At 56.3% G+C, this 18,016-nt stretch overlaps 2 protein-coding genes across 4 annotated transcripts in view; one reads left to right on the forward strand and one right to left on the reverse strand.

Moving 5' to 3' along the window:
* Mccc1 (Methylcrotonoyl-CoA carboxylase 1) lies at nucleotides 1–11,675 on the forward strand. The gene is made up of 15 exons (XM_037219995.1): nucleotides 1–53; nucleotides 1,525–1,655; nucleotides 2,179–2,359; nucleotides 2,732–2,949; nucleotides 3,176–3,323; nucleotides 4,399–4,485; nucleotides 4,795–4,941; nucleotides 5,449–5,658; nucleotides 6,319–6,490; nucleotides 7,117–7,238; nucleotides 8,395–8,544; nucleotides 8,780–9,004; nucleotides 9,660–9,776; nucleotides 10,209–10,388; nucleotides 10,787–11,675. The coding sequence occupies exons 2-15, from the start codon at nucleotides 1,627–1,629 to the stop codon at nucleotides 10,928–10,930; spliced, it is 2,130 nt and encodes a 709-aa protein (XP_037075890.1). The 5' UTR covers nucleotides 1–53; nucleotides 1,525–1,626; the 3' UTR covers nucleotides 10,931–11,675.
* A 201-nt stretch (nucleotides 11,676–11,876) lies between these two features.
* LOC119096780 (mite allergen Lep d 7) overlaps nucleotides 11,877–18,016 on the reverse strand; it is a 12,433-nt gene continuing 6,293 nt past the window's right edge. For 2 of the 3 annotated variants that reach the window (XM_037219703.1, XM_037219704.1), the window contains exons 2-5: nucleotides 14,799–14,949; nucleotides 14,302–14,451; nucleotides 13,765–13,915; nucleotides 11,877–12,761 (exon numbers count right to left, since the gene is read on the reverse strand). In XM_037219703.1, coding sequence (XP_037075598.1) covers nucleotides 12,619–12,761; nucleotides 13,765–13,915; nucleotides 14,302–14,451; nucleotides 14,799–14,949 — 595 coding nt within the window. In that variant the 3' untranslated portion in view covers nucleotides 11,877–12,618. Of the gene's footprint in view, nucleotides 12,762–13,764; nucleotides 13,916–14,301; nucleotides 14,452–14,798; nucleotides 14,950–15,085; nucleotides 15,506–18,016 lie in introns of those variants that run through there. The other variant, XM_037219702.1, reaches the window with a different exon arrangement.

Below are 18,016 nucleotides of genomic sequence, written 5' to 3' on the forward strand. Positions count from 1 at the left end.
CGGCGTTTCGCTGTTTCCGAATAGCGTTGTCGGCCACTAGGAAAAGAACGCTGGTGGGTGGCGTGGGAAGAAGGCGCGTGACCAGTGTCCGTTTTGGAGATTATATATGCGTAATGAAAATTGAGTGAGCTATGCTATCTATGTCACGACACACTCTGTGCATAACGAGTATTGCTGCTGGCGCACACGTTGGCAGCGTTGCAACGGCGGCGTCCCGGCTTCTGCCAGGTCAAGGCTATCTGCCAGGTGGCCAGGGCAGGCTGGGTGCACTGTTGCATGGTGCGCTGTTTTCACAACGTGCTGCACAGCATGAGCTGTTGTTTTGTTTATAAATATATTCTTGAAGTCAGTGGGAGCCTCAGTTCACACATTTCAAAGGCCAAACCATGACCAGGAAGGTGTGAGACATCTCAGTCTTATAGCTGTACACGAACTTCATATATTTCCACAGCTATTATGCAGCCTGCAAGTTGGTAAAGATTAGACAGAGCACGGTCTTGGAACGACACAAAATTGGCAGAGGCAGTGTTCAGAATATGAGATGTACGGGCTCAGTTTTGGGTGAATGCATTGGTGACCATTCAGCACTTATCCTAAAGATACCTAGAATTGCTGTGGCCTGATGGGAGAAGCACTTGCAAAATATACTAATTGATGACTTTTGAATTATACTTTACTTGAATTATGACTAAACTCACTCAGCCCAGTATATGGGCAAAAACTGCTGAGTGTTGCATAGCAAATTAACCTGAATGAGCATCTTGCAATGATCAAACTAAACTTAATGACAGGTGCTGTGGCAGATTTACCATACATTATATGCACCACCTGGATTCCAGTCTCCTGCTACTGTCTTGAGTGCTGCTTATAGCTACCCACCCATTTTCATGACTAAGATAATTACAAAATATGTTTAACCTGTAATTGTCATAGAAGTGCATTTGAGATTGCTGTGCTGAAGCTTAGATATTCACTTTGCTGCTGTTAGTTGCTTTGCAGCCAATGTGAGAACTGTAATTACTTTGCTGATTCACTCAAATACAGTACCTCACACATATTTCCTTAGCACTGTACTGGACCATACAGGCATGCTTGAGTAAAGGGTGTGCAGCTTATTGGCTATGTGTGATAGATTATTGGTAATAGTTTAGTACATGCTGTTACTTACATTGGTATTATTGCAGCATATGTTATTATTCCTAAACTCAACAGACTCACCTGACTGAAAGAGTTAGCCAGATATCACACTAATGACAACACATGATGACATGCTTGATGCATCTGTCTAACCTGACTATCAACTTTGATTAAAATGCTTATCCAGATATCACACTAATGACAACACATGATGACATGCTTGATGCATCTGTCTAACCTGACTATCAACTTTGATTAAAATGCTTATTGTTGGTCTTAGTGTGTTTGCATAGTGTATAACTACACATCAATAGTGATACTAAGTGGCCAATAATGGCAGTGGCAACACCTATAAGGTGATAATGATATTGCTCATGTCTTCTTCAGATCTGCTGCAAGCTTGGCTGGCCCACAGACAAAGCACATTCATCAGTAGCTGGGGTTGGTTTTGGCCAGCTGTTCTTTTGGCACAGTTGCTGATTGCCTACCATGTCCAAGTACTTCCAAGGAAACATCATGTGAGCAAGTAGTTCTAGGCTGAAAAGGCACCTGGTGTGGGAGATGAAATTGCTGTTGATCCAGTTGGGTCTCCAGTGTAATCAAAGCATATCACTTAGCCTCCATTAAAGGTGTTGTAGTTTGTTATTTTGGTTGTATATGAGTACATTGGCCCTTGCATATTTGTAAGAATATGTATCACATGTGTACTTGTGTGCACCAGGTGGCAGCTTCCAGTTGAGTAACAACTGTGGTGAGGTGCAAGCAAGTGGGCGCAAAGCTGGCTGTGATGCCATTGTGGCATTATGGTGTGGATTGGGATTCTGGACCATTGTGCCTCACAGGCATCCTCATCACATTAACTTGTCTGACAGACAATCTGCAAGTACAGACTTCTAAATAATTTGTTCTTGTGTAGACTGTCCTTGATGGATTCCAACAGCTATAGCTTCTGGCAGGGTGTTCACCAGAACACTGCTGTGCTCGGTGCGTCCCGCTCTGAGCCCACCTGACGCCCACTGCGCCTGGGGGCCATGTCGGCAGGCTGCGTCGTCTCGCTGCCCGCTGCTACCACCAGGGCGGCGCCACCCGCGCCATCGACAAGGTGCTGATCGCCAACCGCGGCGAGATAGCGTGTCGGATCATCCGCACGGCGCGCCGCATGGGCGTGCGCACAGTGGCTGTCTACTCGGATGCTGACCGGCAGGCTCTGCACGTGGCCATGGTGGGTGCGCCCGGCACAGTCGGGAGCCGGCTCAGATGTGGCCACGGGGAGTGGCTGAGGGCATGGGTCCCAACGTTATCCAAAGTCGGCTGTGGCCTCCCAGTTTGTTCTTAACTCACATGTTTGGACATGGATCATGGCATGCTGCTGGAGCCCGGGTGCCAATTCTCGGTGCAACTCGTCGCGTCTCGCTGCGGCCCTTTGCCATCTACCGGTGCCCAGTATGCATCAGAAGACGGCGACAGCTTATCAGCATAGCAACTCACGGGACTGGCAAATAGAGTGCCGCCGTCATCACAGCTGACTTGACGCCGCGTCCGTCGGGACAACAGGCCTGCGGCACTCTGCTGACCGTGCCCTGCCCGCGCGCAGGCGGACGAGGCGTACCACATCGGAGCGGCCGCCTCGCAGCAGTCGTACCTCCGCGCCGACCGGATCCTGGCGGTGGCGCGGCGCGCCGGTGCGCATGCGGTGCACCCCGGCTACGGGTTCCTCTCGGAGAACACGGCGTTCGCCGAGGCGTGCCAGGCGGCCGGCGTGGCGTTCGTCGGTCCGCCGGCCACCGCCATCCGGGACATGGGTATCAAGAGGTGGGCACGGCGCGCGCACGGGCGGCTAATGTGGGGAGTGGGCGCGCGGGATAGACCTTCGAAGCGTTGGGGGTTTGGAGTATGGGGCTCTAGCCCGAGCATGTATGGGTGCTCGCTTTTGTGCAAACGGGCGGTGTCCAATGCCGGTCCTTCTCTGGTGTCGTCATTTGCATGGCATGTCTGGCATGTTCTGCATCCTGTTTGACAAATTGCCTTCGCCGCGCAGCACCTCGAAGAAGATCATGTCCGCTGCCGGCGTTCCAGTGATCGGCGGTTACCATGGCGACGATCAGTCAGACGAGAAGCTATTGCAGGAGGCGGACAAGATTGGCTTTCCCGTCATGATTAAGGCGGTCATGGGAGGTGGTGGAAAGGTAAGCTGCCATGCAGCATCCATACAGTCAGTGGCTTCGCAGTGAGACATGGGTATGATAGGGATGTGCTGCATCATCTTCAGGCATTTATGGCTGAGAGAACCTTATGGCGCAATTTAAAAAAAAAACTGCGAGGCATGCAACGTGCTAATATTTCAACGTTCCCATGTCGGTGCCTATTGCATTGAATGCCATTCTGGACGTCTTGAGGCATATTCTCCCCGTGTGGCGCGTGACACTGATTCCTAATGACGTGTACGGTTTCATCGCAAATTAAGTGCCTGGTTTGCCATGGTCCGATGAGGTGGATAATCGATGTTAAACAAATTAAGCGAGTCACCAGTCCCGACTTAATATGGATGAGGCATCCACGGCTACCTCGTCAAGTGTATCACGTTCAGTCCGAAGTCGTCCACCGGGACGATCCCGGGCCCGTGCCGTGTCCGTTACCGCCCAGCTCTGAGCGGGATTATCAGCTCTGGTCCCTGATGGATGTAATCCGCGCCGTGTCCGTCACCGCCCAGCCCTGAGCGGGGTTATCAGCTCTGGTCCCTGATGGATATAATCCGCGCCGTGTCCGTTACCGCCCAGCTCTGAGCGGGGTTATCAGCTCCGGCCCCTGATGGGAATAATCCGCGCCGTGTCCGTCACCTCCCAGCCCTGAGCGGGGTTGTCGGCTCCGGCCCCTGATGGATATAATCCGCGCCGTGTCCGTCACCGCCCAGTACGGGGGGCGTTATCAGCTCTGGCCCCTGATAGATATAATCCGTGCTGTGTCCGTCACCGGCCAGCTCTGAGCGGGGTTATCAGCTCCGGCCCCTGATGGATATAATCCGTGCCGTGTCCGTCACCGGCCAGCTCTGAGCGGGGTTATCAGCTCTGGCCCCTGATGGGTATAATCCGTGCCGTGTCCGTCACCGCCCAGCTCTGAGCGGGGTTATCAGCTGTGGCCCCTGATGGCATAATCCGTGCCGTGCCCGTCACCGCCCAGCTCTGAGCGGGGTTATCAGCTCCGGCCCCTGATACCGCGCCGTGTCGGTCGCCGCCCAGCCCTGAGCGGGGTTGTGGTTGACAGGGGATGCGGATCGCAGCCACCAGGGACGACTTCCACGCTCAGCTGGAGTCGGCCCGGCGCGAGGCGATGAAGGCCTTCGGTGACCAGGTCAGTGCTGGTCGAGCAACCTCAGACCAGGTCATATCTAGACGGAGCGGGCTGGAATATTTGAATGAATCAATTGAGTAGACTGTTGTCCAAATGAGAACATGTAGTTGGTAGTGTGGATCCCATCTAGTTCTGTTGTTTTCCGTACGCCTGCCATACTCTTCGTAGAACGGACTCGTTTAACTGGGTCCTGCATACTCCCCAACTGACGCCAGGCTGCCCTCATATCTCGACAGCGCTAACGCTGCTGAGCTGCCGTAGTCAGCCCTCTCAGCCGGCGGCCGGCCTGACTCCTGTGAGCGCCGCCAGGTGATGCTGATCGAGAAGTTTGTGGTGGATCCGCGCCACGTCGAGGTCCAGGTTTTCGGCGACCAGCACGGCAACTACGTGTACCTGCACGAGCGCGACTGCAGCGTGCAGCGGCGACATCAGAAGATCATCGAGGAGGCGCCGGCCGTGAGTTGCCGGAGGACGGGAGCTCGGCTGGGCCGCGTGGAGCCCGTGTCGGGCTCGGACGCCGCGCTGGGGGCAGGCTGCTGGAGTGAACGCTTGAGCTCAGCTGTTTTCCGGAGGGTGTCGGCTATGTCACGCAGTTAGTTTATGTATCTAGAAGAGGCGCAAACTCTAGGCGGGCATACGTGCTGCTCGGCACGTCAGTGGCACTCCGGCCGCTCCGGTAGACTGTCAGGCTTCGTACGACTGACCGGGCCGTGGCGGCGGCGCCAGGGTGGCCGGCTGGCCCTGCCGATCAGCCAGTCCACTGCCGCCCACCGCGTCCCCATGTCGGTGTTGCCGAAGGCTGGCGGAGGCGAACGAGGATGTCATGTGTTGATGCCATCCACCTGTGGGGATGGTGGACGAGTTGACCATGGTGTGCCGCGGGTCTGTGACCTGGCCACCTGCCCGTCAGCGAGGCCCGCCAGCCGAGACGCGCCTCGAGTCTGACCTGATCCGCCCCGGCAGCCGGGCCTGTCGGCCGACACGCGCCGCGAGCTCGGCGAGGCGGCCGTGCGCGCCGCTCGCGCCGTCGGCTACGTGGGGGCCGGCACCGTCGAGTTCATTCTGGACGCCGAGCACCGGTTCTACTTCATGGAGATGAACACGCGCCTGCAGGTGGAGCACCCCGTCACCGAGATGATCACCGGCACGGACCTGGTGGAGTGGCAGCTGCGGGTGAGACCGGACACAGCGGACATCGGATACGGCGGCGGTGGCGGGGACGGGGACGGGGAAGGGGCCGACTCCCTGGGCAGGGCGCCAAACGCTACGAGTGCCGGAGGCGGGCTCTCGGTGGCAGAGGTCTCGGCACGCCGGCCTCGGACAGACAGATGCTTTGGCGTCGTTGGGGGCTTGCGGCAGAGTGAGATGGCGACGCGTCTCGGGTCTGATCACGCGGGCGGACCGTGTGCTGCGTTTTGGGACTCGAAGTCTGGTTGGAGCCTTTCGCCAGTTGTTGGTTGCTGGTCAGCGTGTGTGGCCTTGGCTTGCGGTTGTGGCCTTAACTGCGGCGCCTTTGCTGAGTGAATGCTGAACCTATGACCCTATGACCTGTGGCCCATGACCCTATGACACATGACCCTATGACTGTATGCCTATGATCTATGACCCTTTGACCCTGTGACCTATGACCTATGACCCTATAGCCTTATGACCTGTGAGCCTAGGCAAGGCAGCCCACTTAGCACTTCCTGCCTTTTGATGCCGCATCCAGTGCAGAATGTGGATCTGACCGCACCTGCACGTAGACGGGAGCCGCCGCCGGGCATGACGTGCTCCCCCGCTCCCATCGACTCCGGTCTACTGCTGCCATCTGACGCCCCCCGTCGCCGCCAGGTGGCGGCCGGCGAGCGGCTGCCGCTGCTGCAGGAGCAGGTGCCCATGCGCGGCCACTCGTTCGAGGCGCGGGTGTACGCCGAGGACCCGCGCGCGGGCTTCATGCCAGGAGCCGGCCCGCTGCTGCACCTCAGCGCGCCCCGACCTGGACCGGACGTCCGCGTGGAGACCGGTGAGGCGCGGCGGACGCCGGGGCAGGCCCCGACGGGCGGCGTGGCGACGGGCGGGTGGGGTCACGAGTGTGGAGCTTCCTTCCGAGTCCCCGTGTCGGTCAGGCTGGCGCGTTGCCCTGGGGACGGATGAGGCACGGCCCCGGGTGTGAAGAGGAGGCGCTGTTTGTGGTGTCAGGGAGTTGACTTGGAGGACGCGTAAGAGTCCCGGTCTGACTGTGCCCGTGGAGACGGGCCAGGGCAGATTATGGATGCGCTGAGGGACTCAGTCTGTTCCGAGTGTCCTCATGGACACATGGGACACGGCCACGGGTGCGAAGGCGCTGGCTCGGCGTGCATTGGACGCATTTGTGGCTTAGTTGGGATGATAACGCTGATTTGGCCTGCCGGATTTAAGCGTCACCCATTGCTTGCATACCAGCCATACGGCTGATTGGTGGTATGCTCGCGCATTGTCAGCGCCTTGGTTTTACACCACCACAGTACCCCCACCCAGTTTGCGCCACCCTCATGCGCTGCTCCACCAGCACGTGAGTGACTGGATGCGATCCTGCAGCGCTGTACCTTTCAAACCGGTGCGTCACTGTGTCAGCGCGCGCCAGTGACCAGCGGCCTCCGCCCCCGCCAGGTGTACGTCAGGGCGACGAGGTGTCGTTCCACTACGACCCCATGATCGCCAAGCTGGTGGTGTGGGCAGAGGACCGCCAGCTGGCGCTGCGCAAACTCCGGCGGTGCCTCGCCCAGTACGCGGTCAGTTCCGGCGCGCTTCATACGCGCATCAGCGCCTGCCATTTGGTAGTTTTTACTCGCATGCGAGCTGCCAAATGGGACGTAACATGTGATGTCGGGCTTCGTGTTGGTAGGGACAAAAAATGTCTCGTTTTATTTCGGAGCTACTGTTCCACTACGGTACGCTTTGTCGCCGTTGTGGGATTCGTATGCCTCTCCGTATGCACGTTTCTGTGGTAGTGCGAACGCTGGTGGTATGCCCGCCCATCATAGCGTCCACAGCTGTTCTGTCAACTGCCCTGGAAGTCGGAAAGGCTGCTGTTCCGTGCTGCACGGTATCCCGAGCTCGCAATGAGTGCAGACTGGCGCAACAGTTGGTTGCGTTAAGTTAGGTCCGTGATTTCACAGACTCATTTTCCATCGAATGTAGCGTTTTGTAACATGGTTTGATCTCGAAGCGGTGAAATAGGGAACTGCTGAGCGGCAAACGGCGTGGGAATATGGCAATAGGAGAGTGCTGAGCGGTAAACGGCGTGGGAATATGGCAATAGGAGAGTGCTGAGCGGTAAACGGCGTGGGAATATGGCAATAGGGAACTGCTGAGCGGCAAACGGCGTGGGAATATGGCAATAGGAGAGTGCTGAGCGGTGAACGGCGTTGGAATATGGCAATAGGGGAGTGCTGAGTAATAAACGGCGTGAGAAGAAGACAGTATGAGAGTGCTGAGCAGTAAACGGCCTTAGAATATGGCAGTAGGGGAGTGCTGAGCGGTAAGCGGCATAGGAACATGGCATTGGGGGAGTGCTGAGCGGTAAGCGGCATGGGAACATGGCATTGGGGGAGTGCTGAGCGGTAAACGGCGTGGGAATATGGCAATAGGAGAGTGCTGAGCGGCAAACGGCGTGGGAATATAGCAATAGGAGGGTGCTGAGCGGTTAACGGAGTGGGAATATGGCAAAAAGGTTCTTCAATGATATATTGACAGGCGTATTGTATTGTCCAGTAGGATGTGCGCCACAAAATGTGGTTACATTAAGCTTGATGAACTGCCACCTTAGTAAGGCAAGCTTACAACAGCGTTTATGTCAGCCTTGTCAACTTGTGGGCTCCTTGGTGGTCAACTATGTCAGCCTTGTCGACTTGTTAGTGTTTGATATGGATGATTTGCCTGTTACAGATTGTCGGTCTCAATACGAATATTAACTTCCTTCTGGAGCTGGCGGCCCACCCCGAGTTTGTGGCCGGCAATGTGGACACGGAGTTCATACCTCGCCATCACGATCAGCTGTTCCCACCGGAAGCCGTCTCCGATGCGGCGTTGTGTCAGGTCTGTCGTACGTCCGACCTCGCCTTGCGCCTGGTGCCTCGCGCGTCCTGACATTGTCCATCGCCGCCAGTCCGGTCTGTTCTCTGTCAGGTCAGTGTCGCGTCCCGCCACCCGCTTCCGGGTCGGCGTCGCGTTCCGCCACCCGCTGCCAGTCATTGTCACGTCCCGCCACCCACTGCCGCCTTGTCCGCACGGTCCAGTGCCCCCCGCCATCAGTTGCGTCCCTTTCCACCAGGCGGCGCTGGCGCTACTGCTGGGGGAGCGCCGGCAGAGCCTGCGGGCGGCGCTGGAGTCGCGGGACCCGTTCTCGCCGTACGTCAGCCAGCCGGGGGTGCGGCTGAACCACCGACTGCGCCGCGAGGTGGCGCTGACAGCGCCCGATGGCACCGCTCACCCGGTCACCGTCCAGAGTGACGTCGACGGACGACACGTGATGTCGGTGGGAGGACAGGAGTACCAGGTGAGCTGGCCACCACGCGATGTCGGTGGGAGGACAGGAGTACCAGGTGAGCTGGCCACCACGCGATGTCGGTGGGAGGGAAGGAGCACCAGGTGAGCTGGCCATGTGATGTCGGTGGGAGGACAGGCGTACCAGGTGAGCTGGCCACCACGCGATGTCGGTGGGAGGACAGGAGTACCAGGTGAGCTGGCCACGTGACCACGTCGTGGCGTCGGCCAACGCCATGCCCCCTCCCTCCCACCTGCCAACCCCTCGTCGTATTGTTGGTGTGTGGGAAGGGGGCGCAAATGGTAGGGTCAAATGATGTCGGATGGGGGGGGGGGGGGGGGGGGGGGGGGGGGGGGGGGGAGTAACAGGCGACAGGGTCACGTGATCTCGATGAATGGGAGGAAGTAACGGGTGCAGGGATCACATCATTCAGAAGGAGGGGTGGGGGTGGAGTGGTCACGTGATGTGGAAGTTGGGGGAGGGGCGTCTCGCGGAGTACCTGGCGTTCTTGAAACTTGGTGGGTAACTTGTTGGCAAGATCATGGTAACCCATCTTTGCGCATGGGGGTACCGTGGAAAGGTGACCTCGGTTCTCAAGCATATAGCCCCGCATCAAATGCGGTATTACACTGGTGGTGAACACCAGGCGTGTGCTCGCTGCCGCCAGGTGTCTGGCAGCCTGGCGGATGTCGACGGTGTTGTGACCTTGACCTCGGACATCTCGGGAGAGGTCACGCACATACAAGTTGTGTTGCAGCCGGACGCCGTCCACCTCTTCACCGAGGTGGGTGCCCCTCGTGCGGGCTCTAGTCGTTTCCCCTGCATCCTTCACCGCGATCACGCCGCCTGTGCCGGCGGCTTTCTCCGCGGTCACGTGTCTGCATCTCGACCCGGCAGTTGTCAGCCCCACTGTGGCGCGCGACCAGGCCCGGCTCGACGCGCGCACGTGCGTCACCGTGCCCAGGCTACGGGTATATTCCCACGCTGAGTAGTCCGCCAGGTCAAGCTACCCCTGATGCCGCGTGGCCCAGCGCCGACGAGGGTCGGTAGGAAGGTGGGGATGAGGCCGCTGGCGGTCGGCCGGGCCTCGCGCTGACCCCCCTCCCCCCTCCGCAGGCGGGCGTGCGCACTCTGCGGCTGCCGGAGCCCAAGTTCCGGCGGGCCGGCGCGGGCGCGGCGGCCGGGCCTCGCGCTGACCCCCCTCCCCCCTCCGCAGGCGGGCGTGCGCACTCTGCGGCTGCCGGAGCCCAAGTTCCGGCGGGCCGGCGCGGGCGCGGCGGCCGGCGGCGACGCCGTGGCCCCCATGCCGGGCGTGGTGGAGAAGGTGATGGTGGCTGACGGGGACCAGGTCAGCGCCGGGGATCCGCTGGTCGTCATCATCGCCATGAAGATGGAGGTGAGCTGGTTGGGGAAGGGTTCCAGCGGAGGCAATCACTTAACGCGGTGTAGATGGTGTTTGTGACGCATCGTTCTTGGCAGCCGGTGCCGTTAATGTGGTCGGAAGTAAATGACGTCTGCGCATCTGAATATTGGGTGCAGGCAAAATTGATTGCGAACTGTCGTAAAGGAGGTGTAAGCATTTACTCTCTTCCACAGATCATTAGCGTATTACCACCCACTCGAGACCTGAATTGTTTTGCAATGGCCTGCGGGGCTCGTTGAGAAATGGCACCTGTCGCTGTATAGCGCTGTGAGAGCTTAATTACTCCGCATAAGGTGTCGATCACTTCCGCGACAGAGCGGTGGCACGTGTCCGCCTCGCCGCGACGTCTCACCGTTTCGCCCGCGTTGCAGTACGTGATCAAGGCGCCGTCGGCCGGCACCGTGGAGAGTGTGCTTCACCGTGTGGGCGACAGCGTGGCCAGGAACGCGCTGCTCGTCAAGATGCGCTCGGAGGAGGCGCCCGCGGCCGACGGCACGGCTGACGACTCGGACTAGCTCAGCGACCCTGTTACGTGTTCCAGCTCGGCTGTAGGCCTGACCGGAGACTCGGCCAGGTCACGAGCGCGGCGTGAGGCCCGGGCCATGTCACGGGCGCGGCCTGAGGCCCGGGCCAGGTCACGGGCGCAGCCCGAGGCCCGGGCCAGGTCACGGGCGCGGCCTGAGGCCCGGGCCAGGTCACGGGCGCGGCCTGAGGCCCTGGCCCGGTGGCCGACTCAGCATGGTGGCCTGGCCTGGTCCGCCGGCTTGGCCCGGAGCGCGGACTCGACCGCCAGGCTCACGGATAGATGGCTTGGCCGAAGGCGATGTTTCCAGCCGGCCGGGAGACCCGGTCAGCTCCGACTCGGCTTGGGGCCGTGTCTGGGTCGGCGCCGGTGGAAGCCTCCCGGGGACATACCGCTGCCGTGCACGGGCCCGTGCAGGCCGGGGCGTTGCGACAGCTGGCGCGCGCAGCTGTGACATTGACAGTGAATGCAGACGCCGGAACGGCGTAGGTGCGTAGCGAGGGCGCAGTTGTGAAGAAAAAGAAGTGCATAGGTCGGCGGTGTAGGCGGATATGTTGTGTGGTCTTACCTGTGTTAATGGATGATGTGACTTGTTAAGGTGCTGGATATAAAGTTAATTTGGTGCCAGAGAGGCGCCTAGCGTAGCGGTAGGGAGCCTCTGATTTGATAGTGTACTGCGTACCAAAGATAGGCTGAAAATGTGGAAGTCCGCAAGTGCAATACATGGGAGATGCGTGTCTATGGCGTTGGTGGTGTAAAGCAGGCAGACATGAATTGTGTTTGCTGTATTATGTAATTAGAGGTCAACGAAAAGATGCACGACTGCGTGTCAGTTAAGTATTTAGAAGACCCGAGTGAATTTGGGTAAACCATGGTCAGTCTGGTAAAAATTGAAGATATGCCGACTTGGAAGCAGTGCCGCGGATTCAATTGCTGCATCGCATTCATATTTGCGTATATTTGTTATAAGTCGCATACTGGAGAGCTCATAGTTTTCGCGCACACGGCCTCATAAAGCGTTCGTCCCTGTCATTTCTCCGTAAATGCGAGCTGACGCCATCTTCATATCTGTCATTCCACAGCGCGCATCGTGATATTAGTTTGCAGTCTCCCCGCAGTATCTGGACCTTGTCGATACATTGCACTCGAGCCTCCTTCACACCCGAGGTCTCTCCATAGCACATCTGCACATCTCCGCACGGGCTGACCCGTGGTGATCCGGCACGTGGGTGGATGCACTGGGCAACCCGTAGGCGCATGATTCAGATTCCGTTCGCTGTCAACCCCAGGTCATCAGGCCATGTGGAATCGAGGCGAGGCCCTCGTCGCCACACTGGGCACGTTCATACGTGGTGGGATACGTGGTCGCATCCCAACACGGGACTGTTTCAGGCCTCGTGCTGCCGCAGGACGACTCGCATTGGCATTGGAACACTCCCAGCTGTCCCACCGCCCTCCGCGCCGGAAGGGCCCGGCCCGCTCGCGGAGAGTCGAGCCTGAACACGCCCAGCCGCGCAACAGCGCAGCGTCACACTCGGAGCCTGGGCGGCGCCGCCGAGCCCGTGGCGGCGCCGCCTCAAGGCAATCGCGGCACGGGCACGTTGTGGCGCACCACGTCTGTGGCGCTGCGGAAGTAGCTGCGGCCGTACGAGCGCACGATCTGCGTGAAGTCGAGCCGCTTCAGCGCCGCTTCCATCTGGCACTGCGCCTCGAACTCGAACACCTTGACGATGCTGTCCTTGCAGCGCTTGATGAACAGCTCGCTGATGGCTGCCAGGAGCGAGTCGATCGGGAAGAGGCCGTCGCACTCGGCGTCCACGTCCCTGGCGGCCGGGGCGGGCATTAGCGGTCCGACGACGCTCATTGGTCTCGGCCGGCGGACGTTAGCGGCGCGGCTGACGCTCATTGGTCGGTTCTGCCTGCTGATACAGTTGTCGGCGGTCGGGCGGGCCTACATCGGTCGGCGCTGGCTACCGAGTGCGGTGATTGCCAACGACAAAGACGCGTCGGTAGGGCAAAGCTTAAGCTGGTTTAGAGGTGTTCGGCAGAAACTGAATTCGATGCGTGCAAAGTGGCGACAGTGAGAACGTTTGGTTGTGTGAGGTTTAAGAGGTCATAAACCCGCAGTGAGGAGAACACCCACATATTCTGTCAGGAAGAGTGAAATTCTGGCGCGAAAATGCTGATTTCCAACTTCCCCAAATTCAGAAAACCTAAAATATGATCGCTAGCTTTTTGGCTTGGGTCGAACGCTCGGGACTAACACGCCATCATGATAGAAGTATCGTTAGGTGGTACTCACCTCTTTTTAACCCATGGTAACGAGAGAGCTTCCAATAATTATTGCGGCAATAAATGGAACTGGCAAAAAACGTCAGAAACGAAGAGGTTTAAACCAAAGTTCAGTTTTTTAAAACAATTTTAAGGAAATTTTGACCAGTTATACAGATTTTTTTATGTTCTGTTGAATCCCACGCTAGAACTGAGAAGCGGAACTGTGTAAAAATAGTAATTATAAGAATGCACCGCACTGTTGGGATGAGTACCTCAAGTTTTTCCATGATACACGACTGATGCCAGCTATCTGCACCAGCGTTGTGTGCCTGTGACAACCAGACAACCCTAGCTGTTTACTGACAAAGCATTCTTCAACTTCCCGATCGCGCAGATGAAAACTATCGTATATGTGATCGAAGGAGCAGTGAATGGCTCGCCCCATGACTATAACGGTTAAACGAACGAAGCGTGCGATGGCGAGAGTAATGCCCAACAATTCTGATTCCAACATGCTGCACGGCGCACCCCGCACCGATCCCGACTTCTCACCCGACGTGGACCACCTCGAACGAGGGATGATGATCTGCATGGTGGAGGTGTTGATGCGCGCCTTCATCTTCACGGTGACCGCGTCCACGTCCACGGTCAGGTCAAAGTTCGGCCCGAGGTCCATAAACTTGGCTGTGCAGTTCGACATGCACTTCGAATAAAACAGCACGGGGTTAAGGTAGATAAGTCAAGGGGCGATAATCTCATCAGCACAATGACATATCCGGAGACGTGATAATGCACACCTGAAAAAACTGTGCCGCATGGACTTATTGCACGGAACAAGAGCTGCCATCGGGCAGGCCCATTGTGAACACGCGGCAGCGGCAGCAGGTATCTAGCCGCTGCAGCCAGTCACAGGCCGCCGTGGGTGCATAAACACGGCAGAGCCAATTTTCACACGACTTCGAGGCACCCGAGGTCAGCCGAACTATCATGGTGATTGCCCTATTCTAACCAGTGCCTTTAGTGCTCATCAGGTGGCTTTCAATATGGCGCAGTTCACATGAGTAAGCAGAGCGGTACTCTGCGGTCCACCTCTATTTTAGTCGTGGTCAGCTGGGTTTGCAGGGAGAGCCAGTCTCCATCCAGCTCCAGCGATGCGTCGCCCTTCCTCCGGAGCGTTGAGAGGCCCTTCAGCGAGGTGGCCAGGAACGTCACGGAGGCGGACAGCCGAATGAAGAACAGCTGCGGACACAGAACGTGTTGCGATTGCGCGACCGCCTCCCATCCGTGCTCTGTATCTTATATTTTGATCGTGTCGCACTTTACAAGATAGGAGCGTGTGAACTTCAGCGACGTTCGGCCTACGACCCCACCATATTGTCCGCTAGCTTCCCGCACGTGACCTGCTCCTTTCTCGGTGCTCATTTGCCGCGAATGCACAAGCGCGAAGCGTTTTCCAAGGAATCCCGTCTAACCATTCGTTGAGAGGTTACAAACACGCGCAACGGATACTTTTAAGAAAAAAGAAGTTACTTGATTGGTGGATTGCCGCGCTGAGACACACTAAAGTGAGCGGCTGCGCAACCTACCTTTTCTTCGAACAGCGTCTCGTCATCTGCCACCTTGAGCGGGTCCAGTCCTTCATTCTTGATGATACTCCTGGCAAACTCCAGCGCGCTGTCCACAAAGCGGTTGGCGTCCGAGGTCTTGGCCCTACCCGAGTTTCCTTGAACATGCCGCCTGCAACATGGCGCAACTCTCAGCCTTTGCAGCGCAAATCATACCCACTCGTAACCTCAGCAAGGAACGAACTGCTGGTACGAGTGGGTTGAACGAACTACAACTAGGGCTGCAGGGGACCGCGATGGCGACTTACCTCAGCATCCATGAACACCACTTGCGCACCGCCTTCTCCTCCATGTCCTCCAGTCCACCCTTGACGAGGGTGGCGAAGCCGAGCGCGCTACTGGCGTGCTTGTTCTTGGTCAGCGCCATGGCGACGTCCGGCCGCGCGCTGAAGTCCCGTGGTGTCGGGAGTCGGCCGAGCTTGACGCTTCACCGTCCCGGAGGGGGTGGACCTCTCTGGCGCACCAGCTCCACTGACCTCTGAGCTCAACAACACACCATCGTCCCAGGACCGACGAGCTCAACACCGCATCGGCCTCGGACGCCGGCCAAAGTCAACGTCGCGCAGAGCGCAGCAGCGCTGGGCTTCACGCCACTCTGGCGGCGCAGCGCTCGGCGCAACACGACGCGGTGGTGCCCTCGCTCAGTAAGACCGGCCCCCGCCCGGCGAGCCCGGGCCACCGGCTCCAACAACACTTGTGTGACAGGGAACGGCACCGGTTTCCTCAGCCGGAACACCTGTGCGTGGCCTGTAACGGTCACAGACGGCGCAGTTCGGTGCTGCCTTGGCCTGACGAGAGTGGTCAGCTGATGAAGCTGCGGGGGTGTGCGGAACGGGCGATGGCGGACAGCTCAGCTCGAAACGGCTTAGCTTGGCGCTGGACGGAATTTTACGAAATGAAATATGCAGGCAGATGCGATCATATTGGTTTAGTTGCGCTGAAAAACGCTCAGTTCTTGCTTTCTGGTTGGTTGGATAATAGGCCTACTTCGAAATAGTGTATCATAACATATTTCATCGTATATTTCAAGAAGTGCCCTTCTTGGAAGCGCGTGGGTAACGATAAATGTGCTGCTTATAATATGTTGTAGCATTGTTAGTTCCACAACCTCACCTGTTTCATAAGCTCGCCAGCATGTGCAGCTTGAGATTATGCGCATCTACATCAACGAATGTCGGCATCAATGGGCACCATTTACGAATTACATTACATATACAAACATTTTGTACGTTTCGTGTGGCTTAGTTATTGCGTGGCCGCATATTGAAGCGGTCGTTCCACATTTGTACGGGGTTTTAAACTAAAATAGACATATTGAAGGTCATTCGGTTCAGCCTGCAGTTCTGCCTTTCTTAAAATCCAAGCCCCTCTGGTTTCTGAGTTGCACGCCAGCGAAGATGTGCAGGTTATTTCGGGAAGGCCATTTCAAGGTTATCAAGGTACCCATGACGTCATAATAATACAATTATTCAAATCCTGCCTTCCATGAGCCATGTGGCGATCAAGGCTAATACAAATATAATTGTCGAGTTGTTCATACATGGCGTGCGCTAGCACAACACTCATATATAACAGCCGCCAATTACCTCTCATTCAACGTTGCGCAAGGCACAATGACGTCATTACACAATAGCGTATTGAGGAGCATATTTACTTAACTGAGAAATTGTGTTTTTTACAGCAATCTGGTTCACTTGAGTGTATGCCAATAGTTATAAGGGAGCTTATTTCATCATAGCTGATGCTTGCTTCAGTATCTTAAAAAGTGGAGCGTTCCCCTTAAGGACGGCATGGCGTCATGGGGCAAGTAGAGAAGCCCCAAACAGAGGCCTCCGGGTGTGTGGGACATGCAAACTCCATGCATAACGTTCCTCACTTTATTATTCTTTTCCAAGAGCGTATCGGGCTTACCGCCAACCGGACCTGCTTAGAGGTTTTCCTCTACATTTCGGAGCTGCGCTTCATTTCGGGTGAAGTCAAATCTACTCAAGAATTTGCCAGATGTGTGTACTGTTGCAGCGTGGATTGGATTCCTTTCAAAATTTACTAGCTGGTTTTCATAGCCCGAACCGGAATCCAGCGAAGCGAAACGGAGCAAAACGAATAGAATTGTACGGGCTGCATCACTGATGCATCGACTAAAAAGTGGTCAAAGAACAATGGAAGCAGATAATCTTGTTGCGGAATCTTGCTGAGCTCAGTCGGTGTCTAATCTGTCTCAAGCCTGTATGTTCTGCTCCATTTGCAATTGGAGTCGGAATCAAATTGAGTGCCAAACCCGTGGTGCGAGCACGCATCGATTTCATTGAAGCGGGGAGAAGCCCAAATTTGCGCGCATTTTATTATGCCAACCGGTAATTATTTCAATAATCGTGCCCAGCTGCATATGGATATTTTCGAGGATTTATCTTGTCTGCAGTGTGCAGTATTTGTGTCACGGCAACTGTATCTTCAACATATTCAGTTGACGGGGTGATCCAAATATGGCGGCATGAGCTGCAAGTTTTTAGGTTGAATTAACGAACTTTAATATGCTAGGACGTTTTGATTAAACGCCGTTGTGATGCCAAACAACAATTACATTGAGTGTGCACTGTCAGTATAATCGTTATTTAGCACTGCAACGCAGCCTAACCAGTGCCTCCTGGTATATTGAAGGAAGCTTACTTAGCCTTATAAATTTCAACTCATGACCAAAAACCAGGAGCTGAAGACCTTTCCTTCTTTCCTCACACTGCGTTGTATTCTGAACACGTTTGCGCGCGAGGCTACAAGTTTGTGTTGCGCCGTCGTATGCGATGACAGCACCTACATGCCAATCGCTAACATATCAACATCGCTTATAACCACTATAAAAATCGTTACAAGTCACTGAAACCACCATGAATTTACAGGCACTACAAACAAGTTATTTGCACCAAGAATGCATTATAGTCGAGGCAACAAGAAGTACGTTCGGAAAAACCGCACTACCGCTTGGAAAACCCGAGCTTGATTCCTTGCTGCAGTTGAGGGCGTTTGGCGCTGATATGTGACCATCGCAGTCACACCGCTCTGTTCAGTGTTGTGCAACAAGGAATGCAACCATGTTTTTGCATAACTGCTCTTGCTCCGCCGGGTTTATTGAGAGCGAACCAACGAACTGTCCAGGATTGCAGCTCAAGTGTTCATATCATCCA

This window comes from Pollicipes pollicipes, unplaced genomic scaffold (assembly GCF_011947565.3).
Source record: "Pollicipes pollicipes isolate AB1234 unplaced genomic scaffold, Ppol_2.1 Scaffold_4295;HRSCAF=5057_pilon_pilon_pilon, whole genome shotgun sequence".
Classification (NCBI taxonomy): Eukaryota; Metazoa; Arthropoda; class Thecostraca; order Pollicipedomorpha; family Pollicipedidae; genus Pollicipes; species Pollicipes pollicipes.

Coding starts and splice junctions, on each gene's coding strand:
- Mccc1 (XM_037219995.1), top strand. CDS start 1,627: ATGTCCAAGTACTTCCAAGGAAACATCAT. Junction 8,545..8,779: donor CCGATGCGGCGTTGTGTCAG/GTCTGTCGTACG, acceptor CCTTTCCACCAG/GCGGCGCTGGCGCTACTGCT. Junction 9,777..10,208: donor CCGTCCACCTCTTCACCGAG/GTGGGTGCCCCT, acceptor CCCCCTCCGCAG/GCGGGCGTGCGCACTCTGCG.